The sequence below is a fragment of the Rhineura floridana genome, chromosome 7, assembly GCF_030035675.1.
Source record: "Rhineura floridana isolate rRhiFlo1 chromosome 7, rRhiFlo1.hap2, whole genome shotgun sequence".
NCBI classification, from domain to species: Eukaryota; Metazoa; Chordata; class Lepidosauria; order Squamata; family Rhineuridae; genus Rhineura; species Rhineura floridana.
In genome coordinates this window covers 71,048,674-71,072,852 of record NC_084486.1, presented here as the reverse complement: position 1 = coordinate 71,072,852, position 24,179 = coordinate 71,048,674, and the positions used below count along the sequence as shown (strand labels likewise).

At 39.9% G+C, this 24,179-nt stretch overlaps 1 protein-coding gene across 1 annotated transcript in view; it reads left to right on the top strand.

Moving 5' to 3' along the window:
* CCDC172 (coiled-coil domain containing 172) overlaps positions 1–15,558 on the top strand; it is a 48,660-nt gene extending 33,102 nt beyond the window's left edge. The window contains exons 7-8 of the mRNA XM_061634382.1: positions 11,604–11,691; positions 15,523–15,558. Of these exons, the coding sequence (XP_061490366.1) occupies positions 11,604–11,691; positions 15,523–15,558 (124 nt within the window). The remainder of the gene's footprint in view (positions 1–11,603; positions 11,692–15,522) is intronic.
* Positions 15,559–24,179: the final 8,621 nt, after the last annotated feature.

Below are 24,179 nucleotides of genomic sequence, written 5' to 3'. Positions count from 1 at the left end.
GGGTAGGAGTTTTAGGAGAGATGAAAGGAAATACTTCATCACCCAGCAAATAAGACGCAGAATTTCTCTTTTAGTTAGTTTAGAGCCAAATAATATATTTGATAATAAATATAGAGGCAAATAATGTTTAGTATCTTTCCCTAAAGCTAAATCTGTTAGTACTGCTCCCAGGACATCTCACCATTTGAGAGTTCTCCTAGAACCATCTCTGTCACTTGAGGCTCAGGTAGCCTTGGTGGCACGGAGTGCCTTCTACCAACTTTGGTTGGTGGCCCAACTACATCCCTATCTGGACAGTTAGATTACTGCAGTGCACTCTACGTGGGGCTGCCTTTGAAGACGGTTCGGAAAATGCAGCTTGTGCAAAATGCAGCAGCCAGATTGGTAACAGGGACCAGACAGTTCGAACATATAAAACCGATTGTGGCCCGCTTTCACTGGCTGCCTGTATGTTTCCAAGCCCGATTCAAGGTGCTGGTTTTGACCTATAAAGCCTTACACGGCTTGAGACCACAATACCTGATGGAACGCCTCTCCCAATACAAACCCACCCATACACTGCGTTCAAGATCAAAGGCCCTCCTCCGGGTGCCTACTCCAAGGGAAACTTGGAGGATGGCAACAAGGGAGAGGGCCTTCTCAGTGGTGGCTCCAAAATTATGGAACGATCTTAATGACAAGGTGCACCTGGTGCCAACACTGTTATCTTTTCAGCGCCAGGACAAGACTTTCCTCTTCTCCCAGGCATTTTAGCATGTGTTTTATACTGTTTAAATTTTTAAATTGTGTTTTAAATTGTTTTTATAAGATCTGTTTTAAATTGTATTTGTTTTAATGTTTTTAGTTACTGTAAACCGCCCAGAGAGCTTCGGCTATGGGGCAGTATACAAGTATAATAAAATAAATAAATAAATAAATCATTACTCCTAGCCATCCAGTTTGCAAAGCATTCAAGAAAGAGCTGTCAAATCAGGACACAGTTGTCTGGGGGAAAACCATACCAGAGCTTGAAACTGGGACAGTATACATGCAATACATGTGATTTACATCTAAGTAAGAGACCCTTCTTTGACCTATTTTGTAACAAAATGAAAAGATAGTAGAAACATCACATCATCATGGAATAGAGAGAATTATATTTTTGAAGATCTGACAGCTTGAAGAGCCTCTGAATTAACAATGACTCAGCCAGCTTCACTATCATCTTTCCAAGATCTGACTATGCAAACTCACTTTTTCTGTATTATATGCCAACTACTTTTTCTGTATTATAGAACTAAGATGCAAGCTACAAGCAAACATTCTCATTAAAAATTAAATGACTGGCTGAAAAGTTGGACACTTTTCATGGGAACTTTTAGACTACAATCCTATGCCTACATTCCTTTACAATCAGCATAACCAGTGCTTAACTAGAAACAAGATTGTAACAACTGAATTTTTCTCTTCACAAATTTCCTAAAGAAAATCTGCATTTTATTATCTCCTTTCCCCACTTACATTAATAGAAGAAGATTTATTAAGGATGAAAGAGAAATTGGTCCTTTAAAACAGCTGTGTTGAGAACAACTCTTATAGTAGTAAAAGAGTTTCAATATTATCGGACATTTTGCAAAAATGCTCTCAGTATTACATCAGTTTTTGCAGGTTACGTGTCACAGCAGAGTATCAGACACTTTGAAGTATCCTACTAGTTTGAAAGAAACATTACAGTAACCAAGATGCACTCCAATGACAGCAAAAATCCACAAAGCCTTAAAACTAGAATGCAGCATGCTTTGCAGAAGGATCATTTTCCTACTGGATTATATGATCAAGTGTCATGACAAAATACTGCCCTTATTTCCTTGCCTGAAAAAATCACTTGCAAAATCTCATTGTATTCTCAGCATGCTAGTCACCAGCCTCAAAAAAGCTTTAACAACATACACAGCTTCAACGTGTTAATGTAAAAGCCAAAGGAAAACATGCCATAAAGCAGGTCTTTTTTAGAAGAAATTTGTTGAAGGTTTAGCATGAAGAGGACTATTTTGATCATTGATTTGAGCTACCTGCTACATAAATCTTTTAGTACTATTGTAATACCAGTGTGCTCCAGAAAATAAATTTGCTTACAGATGCTCCACTCTTGTCTGGCCTACAGTGAACATATAATCCTGTTTCCATACGCCAGTGTCAAATTTTAGACACCTATAATATGATCTGATTTGTTTTGTCTGGCCCACAGTGACCATATGATTCATGCTGTCAGCATCCCAGTTCATATGTTTAAAACTATCCCAGTAGCAGCAGCCCCATTTTCACAGCCATGTGCAGAGGTAGCGTGTGAGCCAGGCCATCCACACTGGCATCCAAACCTCACACAATTTCTCTCACCAAAAGAGAGAGAGAGAATTCCAATTTGGATTTGTGTGGTCTCCTTACCGGGTCTTGGCATGGACTCTGTTTCATACATTATTTCATTCTCAACATCTTGGAATCAATGCCATTTTAGACACCCACCTACATTAAGACTTCAGGAAAGTCTCAACTCACATTGATGCTGGAGACAGCATGTGAGGGGTGTAATGGTTAATATAGTGCTGGGGACCCTGTGGTCATTGAGGTGTTGCTGGACTTCATCTCCCATCATCCCTGACCATTAGCTGAGCTGATGGGATTTGGAGTACAACAACATGTGGAATGCCACAGATTTCCAATTCCTGACTTCAAAGCTTTCTCATTTTGTGCAGCATCTGTATTGCATTGTTGTCACTACTCACAGACATGCTTAAAGCATTTGAGTATATTGCCTTGAAGAGAAAATGTATTTTATCTCATCAGTACATACTACCTATTTTAGATAACTGAAAAATATTTATTTATTACTAATTGTAAGGAAAAAAGGACTGGGAGAATCAAGATATGCAAAATTGATTTATGGCAGATTAGAGGGAGACCATAAATACTAAAAAGGTGAAACCTTGATTTCTTTTTGTCTTGCATGGGCTTGGATTTTTTTTTCTGTATTGACAGGTTAAAGCCATATTTTCATTAGTAGATAAAACGAAGGGTTTATCCACGTGGAAACATACCTTCGTACTAAAGACACTGCTTTTACTATTGTGATAGATTTGCAAGGTCCACACTTGGTAGCTTCAAATCTGCTGTTTTCCATTCATACTAGTAGGCATTCCTCTGGGAAGCATTAGTGTCGTTGTTTCCTTGTGCCCCCCCCTTCTAATTTTACATGTTTATTCCCTCTGGTTCAAGGCTGAAGCTGGGAGAGCGCCTCGGTGTGCAATTGACAATAAAAAATGAAACTAACTAGACCCCCGCTTCTCCTTTGTCCAAGCCTGAGTGAAAGGTGGTTGTGGGGGAGTGAGTGAAAGGCAAAGTAGGCAGTGGCTGCAGCAGCTTTTGCGGGCGGCAGAGAGAGAGGAAGCGGGTGATAAGGCATAAGAGAGCCCGCCCACGAAAAAAATTGAAACAAAGCACCTACAAGGAGGAGCACAGCACAGCTGAGACTGTTTTTCCTTTCATTTTCATTGTGTCCAAAGTATGATAACCTCAGTTCTATCATTTTAGCTACTAGTGATAGTTCTGGTTTAATTGGTTCTAACACCCAATTATTTGTCTTTTTCGCAGTCCATGGTATGCGCAAAGCTCTCCTCCAACACCACATTTCAAATGAGTTGATTTTTCTCTTATTTGCTTTTTTCACTGTGCAACTTTCACATCCATACATAGAGATTGGGAATACCATAGTCTGAATGATCCTGACTTTAGTGTTCACTGATACATCTTTGCGTTTGAGAAGCTTTTCTAGTTCTCTCATAGTGGCAATACCTTTTTAAAATCTAAAAGGAACCTTAACTCTCCCCTTAAAAGGACAAAAGAGAAAAGAGATATTATAGTCTGCACATATGATGATAACTAGTGGAAGCTGTCCCTCCCGTTCAACAGAAAACAAAAATGACCATGTTGCCTAGAGTTAAGGCCTGCTCTTCTAGTCATTTGTCCCCACACTGTTGCTCTATGCAAACTATTTAGACAATATTCTTACCAATAGTGGATAGCAAGGTGAGGTGGCACCACTCACCTGACTTCCAGTTGGTTGCGTTGCTGCTGCTTACAGAGAGAGAGGGGGCAACAGTGAAGTTGGTATGGTGGAAACACACCCGCTGAGCCAATCTAGGTCTCCCACCAGTGCATTTACATCACTGCTGCCTCATGCCTCCCCCTCTATCTCCTGGTAAGCAGCAGCACCACATCTGACCAGAGGTAAGGTGATCACCACTTGCCCCACCTTGCCATCCATTACTGATTCTTACAGGCTACATCCTTTTTTTGTAGGATTTGGGTTGAATAGTCTTAGTTTCAAACTCAGCTATTTCATGCTGATTTTATTTATATATTTTATTTATTTAGAAAGATTTATAAACCACTTAATCAAAGAGCTCTCTGAGTGGTATTCATAGTAAAACTGTAGGTAAAACACAGCTAAAACCCACAAACTATTAAAACACATACAGTTGAAATACAACATGTACACATTAGCCCACTAAGGTCTTTGGTATTTAATAACTTTGCTCAGATGCATCTTGTCCTTTTCAGACAAGTTGCTAAATCACATTTAAAATTTGTGCACTTAAAGTAATAGTGAATAATGAACCATATGCTGTATATAGTTAAGATTCTTCTTATTACTACAGTGTTATAGTTTATCAGATTTCAGGTTAAGTATAACTTCAAATATTTTCATTGATTTTAGACTTAATGATAAATTTCCAGCATTTATTCTTTATTTAAGTGTCTCTACAACACTTGATTGAATACTCTGTGACCTCAGATACATTCCCTGTTCTGTGTGTGTAATAGGCCTGGTGTCAATTGAAATTTAAAACAACAAAGAACTGACTATATAATTCAAGCCACTGAATGGGATTATCAAGCAGTAAGAATGTCTTACTGCCTTCCTCAAAGCTCAATGAGGAAAACAAATGTTTCTACTGAATATATAATTATTTATTTAGTGCCTTATAGCTTCAGAGCACTTTGCAAGTAGCAATAAAAATGTCTCATAGCAGCTCCGGGAGAAACCAAACATGTTTCTGTATGTGTGGCTGAGCTGTGTCATGGGTGGCTCAGGCTGTGCAAATTTGTGGCATTTCTGGACTTGGAACACAAAATGCAAGGGACAAACAGGGTGGCTCTTAGGAACCAAATATTGAAGTAGATGGTGTCCTGATCCAGTAAGACTTTTGTGTTCTTATGCTGGATTCATGAGAACCCTTGGCAAAGAGCCATTCTTATACAGCTGCTTGACTGTCCCGTGTTATAGTATGTGATCTCTCTGACTCAATAGGCCAGATGAAAAAGTACTCTAAAGCACAAGTATGTATCTGAGTGTGATACATGACTGTGTTGTGGTCATTTCAAATGATTATGCTAAATCAGTTTTGCCTGGCTGCAGGACACAAAAACAGTATTGCCATCTTTAAAACTACTTTGCTGGATGGTTACCTTATTGTCTGCAGTGTAAAGCAAAAAAAAAAAAGTTAATATGATCAGGCTCAGAAGCGTGTACCAGTGCATGGTGCAGCAAAGGTGCATGATGTAATGGAAAATATAGCAGAGCTTGGAAAAGTTAATTTTTTGAACTACAACTCCCATCAGGCCAATCCAGTTGCCATGCTGGCTAGGGCTGATGGGAGCTGTAGTTTTAAAAAATAACTTTTCCAAGCTCTGAAATATAGGGTATTGTACATGTCCATTTGGGGTCTTTTTTCTTCTTCATATGGGTGCACATGTAACAATACAGCACCTACAGCTATGAAAGGTTTATCTGTTCCTGCATAACAAAGAAGTGTAGTTATAAAAAAGGGGGGGCAATTTTGCAAGCAATAGGGGCCATCATATATAGATAAAAGCAAAGTAAAAGTGAACATGTGAAGTTGGATTTTGAGAATACTCTACTCACATAAGTTACTACTTTTAATTCAAGGCTACATGTTACCATAATGTTCAGCATAACCCTTTTGTGTGGAAGCGATGTTGCCAAGCAATATTCAAGCAATGAAATGTTGTTTATATACAAGGCAAACTTCTGGATCTCCTTGACATCTAATATATATAAAATCTCAGTTCAGGTCAAGCACTGTGATAGATTTAATGTCACCAGAATATAACCCTTTCTCTATATGGGCTCACTTAGCAAACCCAAAATATCCATGGTGACCGCAGAAATTGCTCTTCTATTATCATGAATGGATTTAACACAACTTTACACTTAGGGCTTATCCACACAGGAGCCTGACGTCGTACTAAAGAAGCTGCTTTTACCATCACAATAACTTTTCAAGATCCACACTTCTTGCTCAATGGTAGCTTCCAATCTGCTGTTCTCCATTCGCACAAGTAGGCATTCCTCTGGAAAGGTTTAGTGTTGCTGTTTCCTTGTGGCCCCACTCCCAATTTTACATGTTTACTACCTCCAGAGTATTGATATTGCTAATTGAGAATGGAAAGAGCTTTTTGTCAGTTTCATTGTTTCTTGTCAATTGCATGCCTCTCCCTGAGAGCATGGAGGTGCAATTGGCACAAAACTGTATGAAACTGACTAGATAGGGGAGTGATTGAAAGGCAAAGTAGGCAGTGGCTGCGGCAGCTTTTACGGGCTGCAGAGAGAGAGGGAGCGGGTGATGGAGCATAAGAGAGCCCGTCCACTAAAAAAAATCAAAGCAAAGCACCTACACAGAGGAGCTCAATGCAGCTGAAATAGTTTTTTCTTTCCTTTTTGCATTATCAGCGGATTGGATTAATATGGATTTAAAGGCGGAAACTGCATTATAGCTTGTGCTTGCCTGCAATGTCATGTGAACCATATGGATTACAAGGGAATGCAAGTAGCACCAGACCCACACTAAATTGCGATGTGGATGAGCCCTTACTTTCCATTTTATTACCCCCTGGCAGGTATGACAAGAAGTGCAATATAACTTTATTGCTGCAGATACTGTGGGCCATTAAAACATCTGAAATAGCTTTTTCTTGGCCCAGCAAGTACACACTTAAGCAAATATAATGGGTGGTATCCAGTATATGGACTTCTTGGTTTCAGAGCTCTTCTTTTCCCTAGTAGAACACATCCCTTATAAAGAAGTTTCTACTCCCATTTCAGTCACCATTTCTATTTTTCACTATTGCTGAATATTTTTAATAAGCTGTCTGACCATTATTCAGAGGTTGTATTGAACAAATCAGAATAAAATGAACATAATCCCCAAACATCAGTAGATTTCTCTTCTACCGCTAAAATTTAGCCTATTTATTGGAAGTTATTGAATTAATTAATTTCTTTGCCATTGATAGAATTAATCACATTTATCCAAGGGTTACTTTTTGAACTTGGCTCTGTGCTAGTACAACACTTTATACACACGTTGTTTCCAAATACCATTTTCACAACATTCCCATGTGACACTTTTTGTCAAATTCATGCATACAAACTGTCCTTTCTTTCCATTTTAAAGAAGATTTAGGCTGTAAACACATTAGTTGACAGATGAAAGCATTTCCATTAGCCACATCTGGAAGTTGCAAAATCTCTTTGAAACTGATTTTTTTTAAAAACGCACTCAAGCTTCTCCAATAGGTTTTACAGTAAAAAGGGGCGGGGTTTGATTAGCATTGTGTGCCCCCTGTTTTCAAAAGATGGAGGAGGAGACGCACTGGAAATGGCAGAACAGTGAGTGTGTTTCTACCCTTAGTCTAAACCTGTCCAGCATGCAGCCTTTATTACTGTTTTCCAAAGCAGTTTTAGTGACCATCCAGAATCTTTTACTGTTCTCTGTAACTGTAACTAATTTCTGTCTTCCAAGGAGAGCCATTACTATGGTTTCTATAAGAATGCAATAGTCTCTAATTAAAGGGCACAATTTCCTACATTATGTGGATAATGTTTTATGAATGGTGTTTTATGACACTATATCCCAGGGAGGTTTTCAGAAGTTCATTAGGGATTCCTCAAAAGCAACTTTCCCCAAATTGGTGTCCTCCAGATCTCCTGGACTACAAGGACTAGTTATGACCTGAAAACAAAAAAGGACACATACAGGAAGTGGAAAGAAGGCCAGGCCACAAAGGAAGAGTACAGGCAGGTATCACAGAAATGCAAGGATGGTGTCAGGAAGGCTAAAGCTGAGAATGAGCTGAGGCTAGCGAGGGATGCTAAAAGCAACAAAAAAGCTTTCTTCAGGTATGTCCATAGTAACAGACAGAGAAAAGAAATGGTGGCCCAGCTACTCAATGAGGATGGCAAAATGATAACAGATGACAAAGAAAAGGCAGAAGTACTCAATTCCTACTTTGGCTCAGTCTTCTCCCAAAAAAGGGCCTATGACCCTCCCGGGAAACATGAAATAGAAGGGTCAGGATTGGACCTTGAGATTGATAGACAAATGGTCAAGGAATACCTAATCACTTTGAACGAGTTCAAATCGGCAGGGCCCGATAAACTGCATCCTAGAGTATTGAAGGAACTGGCTGAAGAATGCTCAGAGCCGCTGTCTATTAACTTTGTGAAATCATGGAGGACCGGTGAAGTGCCGGATGACTGGAGGAGAGCTAATGTTGTCCCTATCTTCAAAAAGGGCAAGAAGGAGGAACCGGGGAATTACAGACCAGTCAGCCTAACATCAATCCCTGGAAAAATTCTGGAGCAGATTATAAAGCAGTCAATCTGTAAGCACCTCGAAAGCAATTCAGTGATTACTAGGAGCCAACATGGATTTATGAAGAACAAATCCTGCCAAATTAATCTCATCTCATTTTTTGATCGGGTAATCTCCCTTGTAGACTGTGGGAATGTTGTGGACATAATATATCTTGACTTCAGCAAAGTTTTTGACAAAGTGCCCCATTATTTCTGATTAGCAAACTAGCTAAATGTGGGCTGGATGGCACAACTATCAGGTGGATCCACAGTTGGCTCCAGAATCTTATTCAAAGAGTACTTATCAATGGTTCCTTCTCAAACTGGGTGGAAGTAACGAGTGGGGTACCATAGGGCTCAGTCCTGGGCCCAGTGCTCTTTAATATTTTTATTAATGACTTGGATGAGGAGGTACAAAGCATGCTTCTCAAATTTGCAGATGATACAAAATTGGGGACATAGCTAATACTGTGGAAGACAGAAACAAAATTCAAAGGGACCTTGATAGACTGGAGCATTGGGCTGAGAACAACAGAATGAAATTCAACAGGGATAAATGCAAAGTTCTACACTTACGAAAAAGAAACCAAATGCACAGTTATAAGATGGGGGATACTTGGCTCAGCAGTACGACATGTGAGAAGGATCTTGGAATTGTCGTTGATCACAAGCTGAATATGAACCAACAGTGTGATGTGGCTGCAAAAAAGGCAAATGCTATATTAGGTTGCATTAACAGAAGTATAGTTTCCAAATTGCGTGAAGTACTATTTCCCCTCTATTCAGCACTGGTTAGGCCTCATCTTGAGTACTGCGTCCAGTTCTGGTCTCCGCACTTCAAGAAGGATGCAGTCAAACTGGATCAGGTTCAGAGGAGGGCAACAAAGATGATCAGGGGACTGGAAACAAAGCCCTATGAGGAGAGACTGAAAGAACTGGGCATGTTTAGCCTGGAGAAGAGAAGACTGAGGAGAGATATGATAGCACTCTTCAAGTACATGAAAGGTTGTCACATAGAGGAAGGTCGGGATCTCTTCTCGATTGTCCCAGAGTGCAGGACACAGAATAATGGGCTCAAGTTGCAGGAAGCCAGATTTCAACTGGACATCAGGAAAAAATTCCTAACTGTTAGAGCCATATGACAATGGAACCAATTACCTAGAAAGGTAGTGGGTTCTCCGACACTGGAGGCGTTCAAGAGGCAGCTGGACAGCCATCTGTCGGGAATGCTTTGATTTGGATTCCTGCGTTGAGCAGGGGGTTGGACTCGATGGCCTTGTAGGCCCCTTCCAACTCTACTATTCTATGATTCCCATTAGACCCCAGTTAGCATGGTCAATAATCAAGGATGATGGGAGTCTAGAGGGCACCATGTTGGGGAAGGCTTGTCAAGATGATCAGTGAATTACAGATTTCCCTGAATGACAGCTTGCCTGTAACTTCTAATAATCCACTTCAGCATGCAATGTGTGTGTGTTCTATGTCAAACATTCCATGTGTCCTGCTTGAACTGCACCCTAGAAAATGCCTACGCATTCTCTGCAATGCATTACTGGCATTCTATGGCAGATGTGTAAGAGTAAAAACTAAAAATGTAATATGACAATTGTCTCTACCAACCGATTTTCTCATTCAGACTGATATTTCGGATGTTTGTTTTAACTTTTCTTCCAGGAATCCACATTAAAATAACATGGGTTATCTCCTGACATGTCAAATATTGGTCAGTTCCTCATGTTCTGTCAGAGCAAAGAGCATAGCGGATGTTTCTTCCTTTTCTTTACAGTGTGACAAAAGTGGGACATAAACCTTGTCTGCTTTGTGATCCTAACACACTTGCAGAAATAGATATTTGAACAGCTGACACATTTTCTATATCATGAGGAAATGCATGTTGCTACCTAGTATCTTGTCATGATATTCTGTAAATTTTGCACTGTAGAAGAACACAAAAGTATAGTTAATTGTGAGCAGCCATAATATTTGCTAGTGATTTGATCCAGATGGTATAGCAGATAGATGTAAATAGACACTAAGAGTTCACCAAACACTGTAGAGTTTTTTTTTCTTCCAGCAGTCTAATAGTTGGGAACAGTTACTGCAGATGAATGTGTGTCTCAGATTTCACTGAAGTGAATTGGAGCAGAGGTGTAGCACTGACAATCTATCACTTAAAATAGGGTAGCCAATATGGTGCCCTCCAAATGTTTTGCACTACAATTCCCATTATCCCTTGTCTATTGTCCATGCTTGCTGGGGCTGATGGGTGTTGTAGTCCACAACATCTGGAGGGCACCATGTTAGCTACTCCTGACTTAAAATATGCCCCATAAAATTTTAAAGCATGATTTGATCAGCCGGCAGTGTGAAAGAGATAATGGAAACCTAAGGAGAAAGTAAGCAATGGGCAGAGAACACCAACGGCTCAGGGAACAAGATTTACAAGAACCTGAAAAAGGCAAGGATCAAATATTCAAATCTGTTTATTAGCAGGAAATTTTTGAATTAACAGGGTATAATTTTATCATATCATATGCACACAAAGCACAGAGGAAAAATATAGCCCTATAACTTAAACTTGTCTTACAGCACTTATTCTGGAGATATATATTGTCTCATTTCTTTGCATCACTAAACAATTGCTGGTACTATGCAGTGATTTATTCAGTCTTGGATAATGCAGTTTAAATCACAACAAGCAACCTAGCAAACTTTAGTCCCCCTGATTTACAACTGGATAGCGACATGTGATCCACACATTGTTGGATAGTTTACAGGGCTTTTAACAGGATACTGCTAGGATTATCAAGGTTGAATTAAGAATTGAGGCTGCTGTGAAGAAGAGGAAGATGCAGCTGACAGCCTCACCATATCAGATGTTCTGTTTTGTTTTTAAATGTTGGCACAGGCTTAAAAAGAAATTGGAGAGTTACAGAGAAGAAGAAATGGAAAATGCCTGTGAAGCTCTTCAAACGGAAATTGAATTTCTGCAGATGGTATGCCCTTTAAACTTAACATTTATCATGTTTGATCATTTTTGTTGGGAAAATTCTATTATTCTGCACATGCAACACTTCTGAATAAACAACATACTAGCAGATAGGTGGAACTTCTTTGCTCTTCAGATAGTGATTTACTGGTAATAAGAAATGTAGCCTCCATTATGACTATGCCATTCCCATTATATCCCATTACTTCCATGTCATTCATAGCTCTGAGAGAGGCACTACTTGGGGCACCTGGTGGATAGAGATCCCTTAACTTTACAGAAAAATATTGGGGATTTGAGATAACCCCAACCTCCTCCCTACAACAGCTCCAACCATGGCTGGCACATGCACACTTTCCTCTGTTGGGGATTATCTTGAGTGGACAGATCCCTCCCCCACTGACCGTTGCTTCAGAGGCAAAGAAAAGATGAGCCCTTCACATTTTCTTTATTGGAATTCTCTGCTGGTAGTCCAAATCTGATTGGTTTGCACTTTCTTTGTACTTGAATCAAACGTTTTCCTCATCCGTACTTGTAGATGTGCCCTTTTTTGTCCCCCTCCCCCTTCTAGCACAGAGCTGACCATTATACACATCAGCAAAAATGACATAGACAAGAGAAGCCAGGAGGAAAGGAGTCCAATTCTCCACATTTAAAGCTTTGATGCTTCCGCTGTTCCCATTCCCTTTATATTTTTTCAGCCTCTGATCTCTGAGCTGCTCAGCTGGATACTGCTACCTTCTTATTTTGTTGTGTTGTTGATTGGCTCAGATAAGAAGTGAGAGGGTGAGGGAGCCAATGGGAACCCAATAGAAACAGGAGGCATGGAAGGAGGTAGAGTAAGAACCACCCACATAGGAAACTGCAAGGCAAAGCATCCAGCCTCACTCCTGTTTGTAAATGCTGTTTTTCTCCTTTTCAGTGTATAGCTGGTATGAGAAACTCTGATTAAAGGAGAGGAAAGTGTGGGAGGGCAGTGATTGGAGGAGAATGTCATATGGACCTCAGAAAATTAATGGACTTATAAAAAGCTTACTTTTCATATTAAACAGCTGTATGGATCAGGCCACTGCTGCTTCCAGGGGCTTTTACTCAAAAAGTTTTGAACAAGCATGACAAGCTTCATGGTTTCTAGCAGATGCAAGCAGCTACAAACAGCTTAAATGAAAGAATGAACAAACAAACCAGGGAAACCTTTGAACCACCCCATGCAAAGTAAGGTACATTGGAGCAAACCATGCTTGGAAAGGAAGACATGTGATCCAAACCACATGTCTACATTCAAATCCAAGCATGATCGTCAGATGCAGACTGGAGAGAGTTGCTCCAAAATGTGGAGCAAACCAAAATCCTTCCCCAACCCTAAACATAGAGGATCAAACTGTTGATTTCTTTGTCCTCTCTTCTGCATCCCAAAACGATCACTCAGTAGTATGGGAATGCCCTTTCCTTCTCACAATTCACCCTTCCAGCACTCCACAGATTTTGCATGAGTCCAGACTTGTGTAAGCAAATAGCAAACAACAACAACAACAATGGTTTATTACTGTCAATGACCAGAAGAAAAAAAACATAAAAGTAACATGTATATTACATATCTAAAATATATAATTGGCTATACAGACAATATTTAAAAGGGGCAAATATAAAATGATTTAACAAATATCATAAAATGTGACCATCCCTAGTTTACAAATATTTTACGCTGATCCATAGCAGCGGCAAAAAATTGTGCGACTCTGTATGTGATAGAAGGATCTAAGTCTGCAAATAAAAAACGCATATAGGAAGTTACATCCCTACCTGGCAATTTCTGAAGCAAAGTGGAAATAAGGCGACTGCGAAGCTCATTGTAGAATATGCAGTCTAACAATACATGCGTTGCCGTCTCAATGGCACCAGAGTCACAAGGGCAATAATGATCAGATCGTGGGATTTTATGATATCTACCCTCCAAAAGGGAAGATGGAAGGACATTGTATTTAGCCAGTGTAAATGCCTTTCTCAATCTTGGATTTTGGAGAGAGATTAAATACTGCGCTAAGGAGAAAGGCTTTAAACTTAAAGTGCAAACAGAATTATTATCAGCAAGAGATAAATGCTGTTGGAATTCCATATCAAGGATTCTCTGCTTGATATCCGTCATGGCCTTTGTTGGACCCGAGGCTAGGATAGATGGTGGGGGAAAACCTAGGCGTGCCAGTTTATAAAATAGAGATTTCTTCCATTTTGATTGGTGAGAATCCAGCAGCACAAGGGGGGCCAATCCTACTGGAACATAAACCAATTTAAACCAGTACCTGAATTTAAGTATCCAGATACGAGCCTCAATAGAAGGGAGGCCAGCCTCCAAACGGAGCTTCACATTAGAAACACATGGGGGAGTACCAAAAATGCTCCTAAGAAATTTAGACTGCACGGTTTCTAGGGGAGCATAGGAGCCATAAGTGCTGACCTGTGCGCCATATAATAGTTGGGAAATCACCTTGGCAGTGAACACTTGAAGCGCAGAAGGCACGTATTGGCCCCCATTCGAATAAAAAAATGATAAGAGGGCCTTGGTAGTCCTGTTGGCAGTCGCACTGGCTTTTTCTGCCTGACGGTGCCAAAGACCAGAGGAATGAAAGGTGATTCCCAAATATCTATATGAGAGGACCTGTTCGATGGGTGTACCATTTACTGCCCACCGATGATGGAATCGCTTCCTGCCAAAGACTACAACTTTAGATTTGCTATAGTTTATCATCAGCATATCCTTGGTGCAGTGCATAGCAAGAGCTTTCAATAAACGGCGGAAGCCAATACTTGACAGCAATAGTAAGACCACATCATCAGCATATAATAATATCGATAGGGGTCTATTAGCTAAAGAGGGGTAATGCGAGGGAATCAACATCAGGCTCTTGATTAGAGAGTTTATATAAAAATTAAAAAGAGTTGGAGCCAATATACAGCCCTGTTTGACTACCTTAAAGGTGGAAATGGGATTAGAAAGATTACCCGCCTGATTGCATCTGATCCTAATTTGTGAATTATGATGGAGACCTCGGATCAGGGCAAGTAGGCGCCTATCTATAGAGGAGGATTCTAGTTTAGACCAAAGTTTGTCTCTCAAGATGGAATCAAATGCAGCCTTAAAATCAATAAAGGCGGCAAAGAGAGATCCACCAGGTTTGGCAGTGTATTTGTCTATAAGGTGTTGTAACACAAAGACATGATCCAGGGTGGAGCGACCCAATCTGAAACCCGCTTGTTCCTCCTCAAGGATGTTTTCCTGCTCCATCCATGATTGTAACTTACTCAGAAGGTGGCTAGCATATAACTTGCTCAGGACGTTCAGAAGAGTGATTGGCCTATAATTTGCAGGGTCTGACCGGCTGCCCTTCTTATAAATTGAGATGACAGTAGCATAGCTCCAATCTTTGGGGATACAAAGAGTTTGATCGATGCTTGTAAAGAGAGAGGCTAGGATCGGTGCCCACCATTCGGCATTTGCTTTAATTACTTCGGGGATGATACTATCGGGCCCAGGTGCTTTATTCGGTTTTAAACTAGCAATTAGAGAATTGATTTCGGTGACCGAAACCGGAGGCCAGGATGGTAGAGTTGATGGAGTAAGCTCTGCCCTTTTGGCTGTTAATAGGCAGGACGAAAAAATATCATGGAAATATGACTCCCATGTATTAGCTGAAATATGGTAAGTCACTGTAGCTGTCGCATTAAGCAAATAGCAAAGTGTTTTTAATCTTAATGGGTTATTTTACCTTTTAGAGTAAAGAACAGAGGATACTCTTAACAATTAGCAATTTTCCACTTTTCTCTCTTTTTGTTGTTGCAGAAATTATTACAAAAAAATCTCCAGTCAAATAAATAACATATGGTGGATTGGTTCAAATGTCACAGAAACAAGTCTTTATAGCAGTTGAGAAAATGCTGCTTTTGTAAGCCTTTGTTGTTAAATTTATCATCCTCTACATTTCCTACTAGTAAAACACAGCCTGTTTTTCACAACACATATTGTATCTTTTATTTTGGCTGTTCATTAGCACGGGTGTCTAGCAACTCTAAACAAATCATTTTCTTTTTGTGGAGAGATTTTTTTGGCAGTGTTCCCATTCCCATATTCAACAGTAAAAGCCTGCCTACTTGCTGTCTTCACCAGCTCTGGCAGAGGCACACAATTCCACACAACATGGACCTTGTCATTATTATCTCCATTCTGTGCTTGTCTGTGCAAGTTCCCTGTGCTGTGTTAGGTTCCTCATGCACTTTTTTCTTCTTTCTAAACCGGGAAATGGAAATGTTGGCATTCCCTCTGAGGCAGTGCTACCAGAAGGAAATAGTTACAATGCCACCAGAAAGAGAATTTCCTACAGATATTTAGCCACATTCTTTATAGTGTTTAATGTGGATTTTATTTCATCCTCTGATCCAGCTGACGTTTGGATGTTTATTTCTTTCTCATACAAAGTTTTACCTAAGCGAGACAATTAAACTTTGTCTTACTTTCTCCAAAAGTCATTTTAGATCCAACATGTCCTATATGCATATTAACTATTAATCTTATCTAACAATCATTGTTATTAAAATTGAATGCTTCACTTGAGTGCCTATTATTCTTCGATATAAATATGAATTATTTTGCACAGGTTCTTCACCAGTGCATGTGATTGGTACCTCAGTTTTTCTCACCAGTTTAGATTTTCATGCTCCAGACATTTTTTCAGGAATTGACATATGATTATGGCTTTTAAAATGTGGGTAGGGAGGAAATTGGCCTGGTAGTTGAGGGCTAGGTAATGGAGTGCTCAGGTCATGACGAGAGGTCTGGCACCTAACAGTTTAGGTTTCAATTTACTTTTCATAGTACTGCATTCCATCTTCTCTGCCTCCACCAGCCAGAAATCACACTGGGAATGGAAGAAACAACTAAGGAATAATATTTTGTTTTTCTACAGCTGTAAAGAGGCATTAGTGCTATGTGATGGGTCTGAGGAAGCATCAGGAAACATAACTATAGCATATAGACAGGATTGCCAGATGCAGACTTAGCCTGGAGTTAGTTAGTTTATTATTACATTTATACCCCACCTTTTCTTTTCATGATTGAAACCCAAAGCAGCTTACATATGATTCCCAGCCGGTCTCCCATCCAGGCACTGACCAGACCTGACCTTGTTTAGCTTCAGCAGGGAGCTGGCTCTACGTGTCTTCAGACCATATGGCCACATGGATGGGAAGAGCAAGTTGTCTATAAAGGCATACCGCTGATCCAACTCTGGCATCAACATGCTTTTTGCACTGTAAAATGTTGAGAGGGGGCATAAAGGACAGTATAGGAAGCTGAACAGAACAAATTTTCCTTTGTAGTTGCACTACTGCATCTTCTCTTAGGAAAAATACAAGTGTCTTGCTTTGAGAATGAGTTATGTAGCCCAGAGATATATTACAAAATATGAAATAATGAGGCTGTGGACATTCACTCATAACAGATTGCAGTGGGATCTTACAGGATCCAAGAAATAGGATTTGGACATTTTATTTTGTTCATTTTGAAAAAAATAGAGGAAATTGCTATACTAAGGATTATTCTCATTCATATCCCAACTACAGATAGATTATCACTCAGTATGTCACAAATTTAATATGCTCTGGACTGATATCTCTTGAAATGAAGACAATTATAAAAAATAATAGTTTAGATATCACACCCTGCCTACTATTCTGCCCACAACAAATTTTACCTTCCCACTAGCACTTTGAAATGTCTGTCCTGAGGTGCTTCCTTATTATCCACTTCATGCTAATACAGACTCATCACATAATTTAGAAGTCCTATAAGCACCTCTACTTAATGAGGTGGTAACTTTATAGGCTGAAAGATAGATATGTATAAATTGTGACAAGAACATAAGAAGAGTCCTGCTAGATCATAAGCAAGTCCATTGTCCAATATCCTATTTCCAGCCGTGTCCGGCTAGATGCCACTTCATCCCCACAAGCAGGGCATGAAGGCAACATCCTCCTTTCCTGAACATGTTTGGGCTCCCAAACCCTTTAACAGTCTGTATAAACACCTGTTTCAGATGATTCACCAGCAGCATATTTTGCAGCTGGCAAGACTGGCACCTTTCCATGCAGTTAGCCATCAATGTGAAGCATATCCACATGGCTCAGGCTGAGTTTTAACCATGCTACAGAATTCCATAGTTAAGACCCATGAAGTTGATTGAACTATCAGAATCCTTTCCTCTAGCTTCCATATTTCCTACATCAACACTAGTCTGAAACAGGCTTGAGTAAGAGTGCTGGACTAGGCAGTAATAGGACATCTGCCCAGCTATTCATCTGTTCATCAGTGTACTTCCAGCAGCAACCTGACAGTTGACTACCTCTTTCCTACTGCTAACACAATCCACTTGAAATGCATATTTCATGATGCCTACATTCTGGTGTGTTTATTTTGCACACAATTCAGTATAAAAGAACAAGTGGCATCAGACCAACTAAACCGAATAGAATCTTTTAAATCAGTGTAACAACAAAGTGGAATAAAGCCTTCTCAAACAAAACTGTGATAAGTATAAATCAGATGGGTCCAAACAAATCACTCAACAGCTCTGAAATAAAATATAATTATGGTTAAAGCAAACATTTATGCAGGGTGAGTTTAGATTATAATGACTTATTGTTTATGGAAATTTTCAAATTAGCCACCATTGTGGCATTGTCTTACACATCAAACAGTCTGGGGATCATTTAATCTATCATTGCACAAAGTGTATGTATGTATGTTTGTGTGTTTCTTAAATCAAAGATGAGTAATTCATGAAATAATGAGGAAAGAAAAGATGGATCTTATGTCATTTTTAATGAGAATGCTAGAGAACATAACATTTCCAAATTGCTAAGGATACATGGGATTATTAGCAATACACCAGATATTCTGAGCAAAGTAAAAATGCTTATAAATGAAACTCAGTAGATTTGATTAAAAAAAAAAGATTAAGAACATCAATCATCTAAACATAACTTTGCAAATAAAGAAAATGTTGGAAAAGTTTACTTGGGCAAGTAAAGAAAAGAAAAAAGGATAAGATTATCATATGCTTCCAGATGTAAAACTGCATTCTGTTCTGTTTCAATGTGTAAATATCATTTTTTTACTTAAACTAAGTTGGAGATGCACCCAAAGTACACAGCCATCCCTAACCATGAATCCTAACTGGCAAAGCTTTGAGACTAGACTTCCCACATGTTAGCTATAAGATGTGATACAGATCCAAAGTGTGTACATAATGTTGTGCCATGGGGAAGGGGAAGGGCCGTAGCTTAGTGATGGAGCATCTGCTTGCATACAGAAGGTCCTAAGTTTGATGATCATTGACATCTCCAGATAGGGCTGGGAGTGTCTTCCTGTTTGAAATCCTGGAGAGCCGCTGCCAGTCAGTGTAGACAGTACTGAGCTTGATGGGCCAAAGGTCTGACTTGGTATAAGGCAGCTTCCTATGTTCCTATATTCATTTTCTGTAATTCTTCAGTAGTTCAGACAAATTAGGTGTACACATACTCCACCTATATCGCATTCCTACTTTATGTAGTTTGTATGAGGAACACACTGCTTTGATGCCCTTCCATATGCGTAAGATTCAAAGATAAGTATGAGTGTGAATCTGTCTTGAGAGAAATAATGGTTTCAATTCAGTATCAGTTCAGAGTCCAGCCTTCCCCAGCCTGGGGCCTTCCAGATGTTTTGGACTACAACTACCTTCAGCCCCAGCCAGCATAGTTTATGGGAGCTATAGTCCAAAACACCTGGAGGGCCCAACAGATTGAAGGAGGGTGGTTTAGACAGTGAGGGAAATGCATTACTCTATTACAAATTAGATTTGATTCTTGTGAGGGATTATCTAAGCCGTCAACGATTGTGTTCCTCTACTCCATTATAGCCTTTTTGCAGCAAGCCTTCATTTTAAAAATCGCACAGTATCCTCTTTTCAAAAAATAAAAGGAAGGAACTGCCTGTGAAGAAATTGCATATCTTTCAAAGAACTCATTAAAACCAAGGGGGAGGGACAGCCTGGTATTCACTACCCTTGAAAAACAAAACCAGCATGTGCTCCCTAGCAAGAGTGGTTCAGTGGAGCACTGAGCCTCGACAATATCATCATCAATTTTAAAAAGTTTAAAATTTCACAAATGATACAACCTTCCAGGAATTAGTTGGGAACTATGTTTACTTGTGTAGTTGACTTTTTTTGTTCTTGGATTATGTCACTTCCACATCACAAGTGACATCTAACAGGTGCCAATAATAATTCCGAAAATATTTTTCAAATAAAAATCACATTATCTGGGGAACAATTGCATTTTCACAGCTACGAAATATAGCTTATCCAATGCTAAGAAAATGTGGTATGCCACAACAGACGCACAACCTTGAGGGAAGATATCTGGACATTGTGCAAGACAGGGATAACAACTGTGCATGTACTTAGCTAAAAGCAACAGCTGAAATCAGAAATTTTTCAACAAGCCTGGTTCTCTATCAAAGAGAAAAGAGTCCTTCTGCACCATCTAGTGGTTTGAACTATTATGTAAGCATTAAATTCCAAATATAGTATTCATCTGGTACATGAAAAACAAGACCAACTGATTCTCTGAACCAGCCATATTATGAACCAGCTGATCTTTCCAACCCCTCCTCAAAGGTAGCCCCACATTACAGTAGTCAAGTCTAGATGTTACCAGATCATCATTGTAATTAAGATATTTCTGTCTAGGTAGGGCTGTAGGTGATCTACCAGCCTAAGCTGCCGAAAGGTGCTTCAGGCCACTGATGATGCTTGAGCATTCAGAGTAAAAATCTGAGTCTATAACCACCGCAAGCTATGTCCTCCTGTTCTTTAAGGCACAGGAGATGGTACGTGCCAGGTCTATGATGGATTAAGGACAACAACTAAGTATTTCTTGCAAGTTTGTGTTTTTAGATGAAGTTTTATTTTAAAACCATTTTAAGAGCACTGTTGAGGAGCAGGCTAAAAATACCAAAAATAAATCCACTTCTCAATTCCCAATTATGTACCTGAAGTACATAAACATGCATAAATGCAGCATAGCAGAGAGTCATGCTCTCACCTTTCTTGTAAGGTAGAACACGCTGAAAGGCATTTCCTTCTTAAATCAACAACTGCCACCAGCATGTTAACTTTCCTACACCTGGGCATGTGGAATCTAGAGCTATGGTATTGAATATGGAGATATGGACAGACCTTTTAGCAGGCTTCCTTTAACTAAAAAGCTTATAGCATGGACAAAGGACTAAGGTAAGTGAGTGAGATAGTCCTGTGGCTACGCAGAGTTCTCAGTCAACTTCAGGCTCTTGATTTAAAGTATGTTTGTTGAAGGATTCAGGTAAATGAAAAGTGAAATAGTAGATTACATTAAAATAAATAGTAATTTGTAAGGGCTCCTCCAGACTTTTTTTTGCAGGGGGGGGAAAGGAGACAACTGTATTCTGCAGCATGTCATTGATGCAATAATAGTGCAGTAGTGGGCTGTCCCACACATTCCACTTTATTAGCCTTCCTGCAGTACTTTCCCAAAGTTACTGCAACAAAAACAGGACAAAAAGTAAATCAGAACATTTGTGGTATAAAAGTTACAGGATTTCAGCAGGATGTTATAGGACATGAATTGATTGAAGCAGTAAGTCCACTATGAAATGTTTGCAAGGACAAACAGTATTTAAAGTGGGATTGTGTATAACCAACCTGATATCATCATGAGCACAAATCATCATGAATGCCCAATAAAAAGAATCTCTGGAGGGGCCCTAGATCTAGTGTCTAAGGGAGATTTAGTAATTTACAAGCAGAATGGCTTTAGCTGATGTGCAACCTGCATGGGACTACAGTATGCAGCAATCTTCAGAACAAGTGAAGGCAACTCCTAAACCCACACTGTTTTTATGTTGGGCTCAAAGAGAACATACACAATCATAAGGATATGGCAGGGTGTATATGGTGACTGATCTTAGATGGGGATGGCTGCTTAGCCTTTGTCATTCACAAAGATCAGTAAAATAGAGGTGTAAATATAAAAGGATCTCTCTTGGGTTCCTGTCAGGGGGCAAACACCTTGTACACTGGAGAGGCTGCTTAAGACTTTGAGAAAGGGAAAGGGAATGGTAGAGTCAAGTTGCCATCCCCCTTTCTCAGAGGTATATCAACACAGCTTCCTCTTATGTATTGGCCCAAGTGTATTCATGTTTTGCTAATTTCTGAAAAAGATTTTGAACAGGTCAGACGGCTGAGCCTTTGATGTTGTGTCATACACTCTTTTTGAGATACTATTCTGGCTGCTCTGAACGGAGATATTTCCTTCCTAGCCACTGCAAGCAATTAATTTCATGAACAGCAGTTTTACCCACATTTATTTATTTATTTTAGATTTTTATCCTGCCCCTCCTTTCAAAGGAGCCCAGCAGTCATGGGTCAACCCACAGCTCTATTCCAGGGGTGGACAATGTGGTGCTCTCCAGATATTGCCATCATAGTCAATGGCCAGGGATGATGGGAGGTGGAGTCCAACAACATCTGGAGGGCATGACATTGGCTATCCCTGCATGTATTCTATGTAAGAGATCAGAGACAACAAAATATCATCATTCTAATACACATAAGAACATAAGGAGAGCCCTGCTGGATCAAGCCAAAGGCCCATCTAAGCCAGCATCAGAGCTTGGAAAAGTTACTTTTTTGAACTACAACTCCTATCAGCCCAATCCGGTGGCCATGCTGGCTGGGGCTGATGGGAGTTGTAGTTCAAAAAAGTAACTTTTCCAAGCTCTGCCAGCATTCTGTTCTCACAGCCATCCAGGTGCCAATAGGAAGCTCGCACACAAGCTATGAGTTCAACAGCACTCTTCTCCTAGACAGCTTCTCCATATTGGTCTTTACTCCTACTGCAGCGGGGGTAATCTGTCAGGGGCTGAATAGCAGCAAAGGGTAGAGATGGAGTCGCAGGTGGGTGGGGCCAGAGCCAAAAGCGGGTAGGTCCATCTCCTTTTCCTTCTCTCCCACTTCCCCCCCCCTTCAGCATCCTTGCCACTCGCATGAAATTAGGCCAACAGCTGCAAGTTGCCTACTCCTGCACTATTGGAAGGATTGTCAATGACGTTCCTAAATGGCTTTGGTTCCAGAGACACTGCAGCTTTCACTGACTCAAAATATAAAAGGCCTTAAAAGTAGGCCAACAGCAGTTTTGAGACTAAATTGTGGAGCATACTCTCCCCAAAGAGATGGAAGCAATTCAAAGCTTCATTGTTTAAACCCCTCCCTTCAAGAACCCACTTATCCATGAAAGCTCATTACAATAGTAAAAGGCAACAGGCAATGAAGCAATATAACAGAAGGCAGGCTTCCAGAGCTCCCAGGAAACTGACAGAAGTAAAGGATGAAGTTGAAAACCAGAAATTATATTCTATACAACAAAAAAATGCAATTGTTATATCCAAATGCTTTATTCAAAATTGTACTGTGCAACATTACTCAGTGAAAATAACTGAACAATTTTCTAAACGCAGTTTGGCCAATGAAATGAAATGTCTCCCTGGTTTACTAATTGATACATTTTGTGTTCTCTAAGGTTGCAATCCTATACCCTATGCTGAAAATATCCAAAATAAAGAAGAAAACACATTCATTGGGGCTGAATCTTGAAAGGCAATCTAGCACTGAGCAAGAGTTCTCAACAGAAATATCCCATCACCTCAATAATCTCACAAGTCACTAGCCAAAATCCCTGCATCAATGGTAGTTTGGTTTAGGCTTAATGCAGCTTTGCAATTCAAATACATGTTTTCAAAAATGCAAGAACAACCACCGGAAAGAGAATAATTTCTGGGCTTGCAGCTGCCAGAAAGCAGGAGTTTAATCCTTTCCTCCTCCACTGTGGTCCTGACCAAAAAAGAAAAGAAAAAAATTGCTTCACCAAAACCGCTGTTTGAATGAATGAATGAATGAATATTTTTAACCTGCCCTTTTTCCAAAACTGGAACTCAGGGTGGCTTACAAATAAAAACTACACATAGGTAAAAAAAACATACAAAAATATACAATTAAAAAACTATTTGTGACATTAAAACCATGAAACATACACTTAAGATACTAAGACAATTTAAAACATTAAGAATAGGACCATAGAACAATACAACAGACCTTATGAGGCCCTATCTTAAACTTCTTCTAGTCCAAAAGCCTGTCGGAATAAAAAAGTCTTTGCCTGCCGACGGAAGGATAGCAAGGAAGGGGCCATTCATGCTTCCCTAGGAAGGGAGTTCCAGAACCTGGAGGCAGCCACCGAGAAGGCCCTATCTCGCGTCCCCGCCAATCATGCTTGCGAAGGTGTTGGGACTGAGACAAGGGCCTCTCCTGAGGATCTCAACGCCCGGGCAGGCTCATATGGGGAGATACGGTCTGACAAATAGCCTGG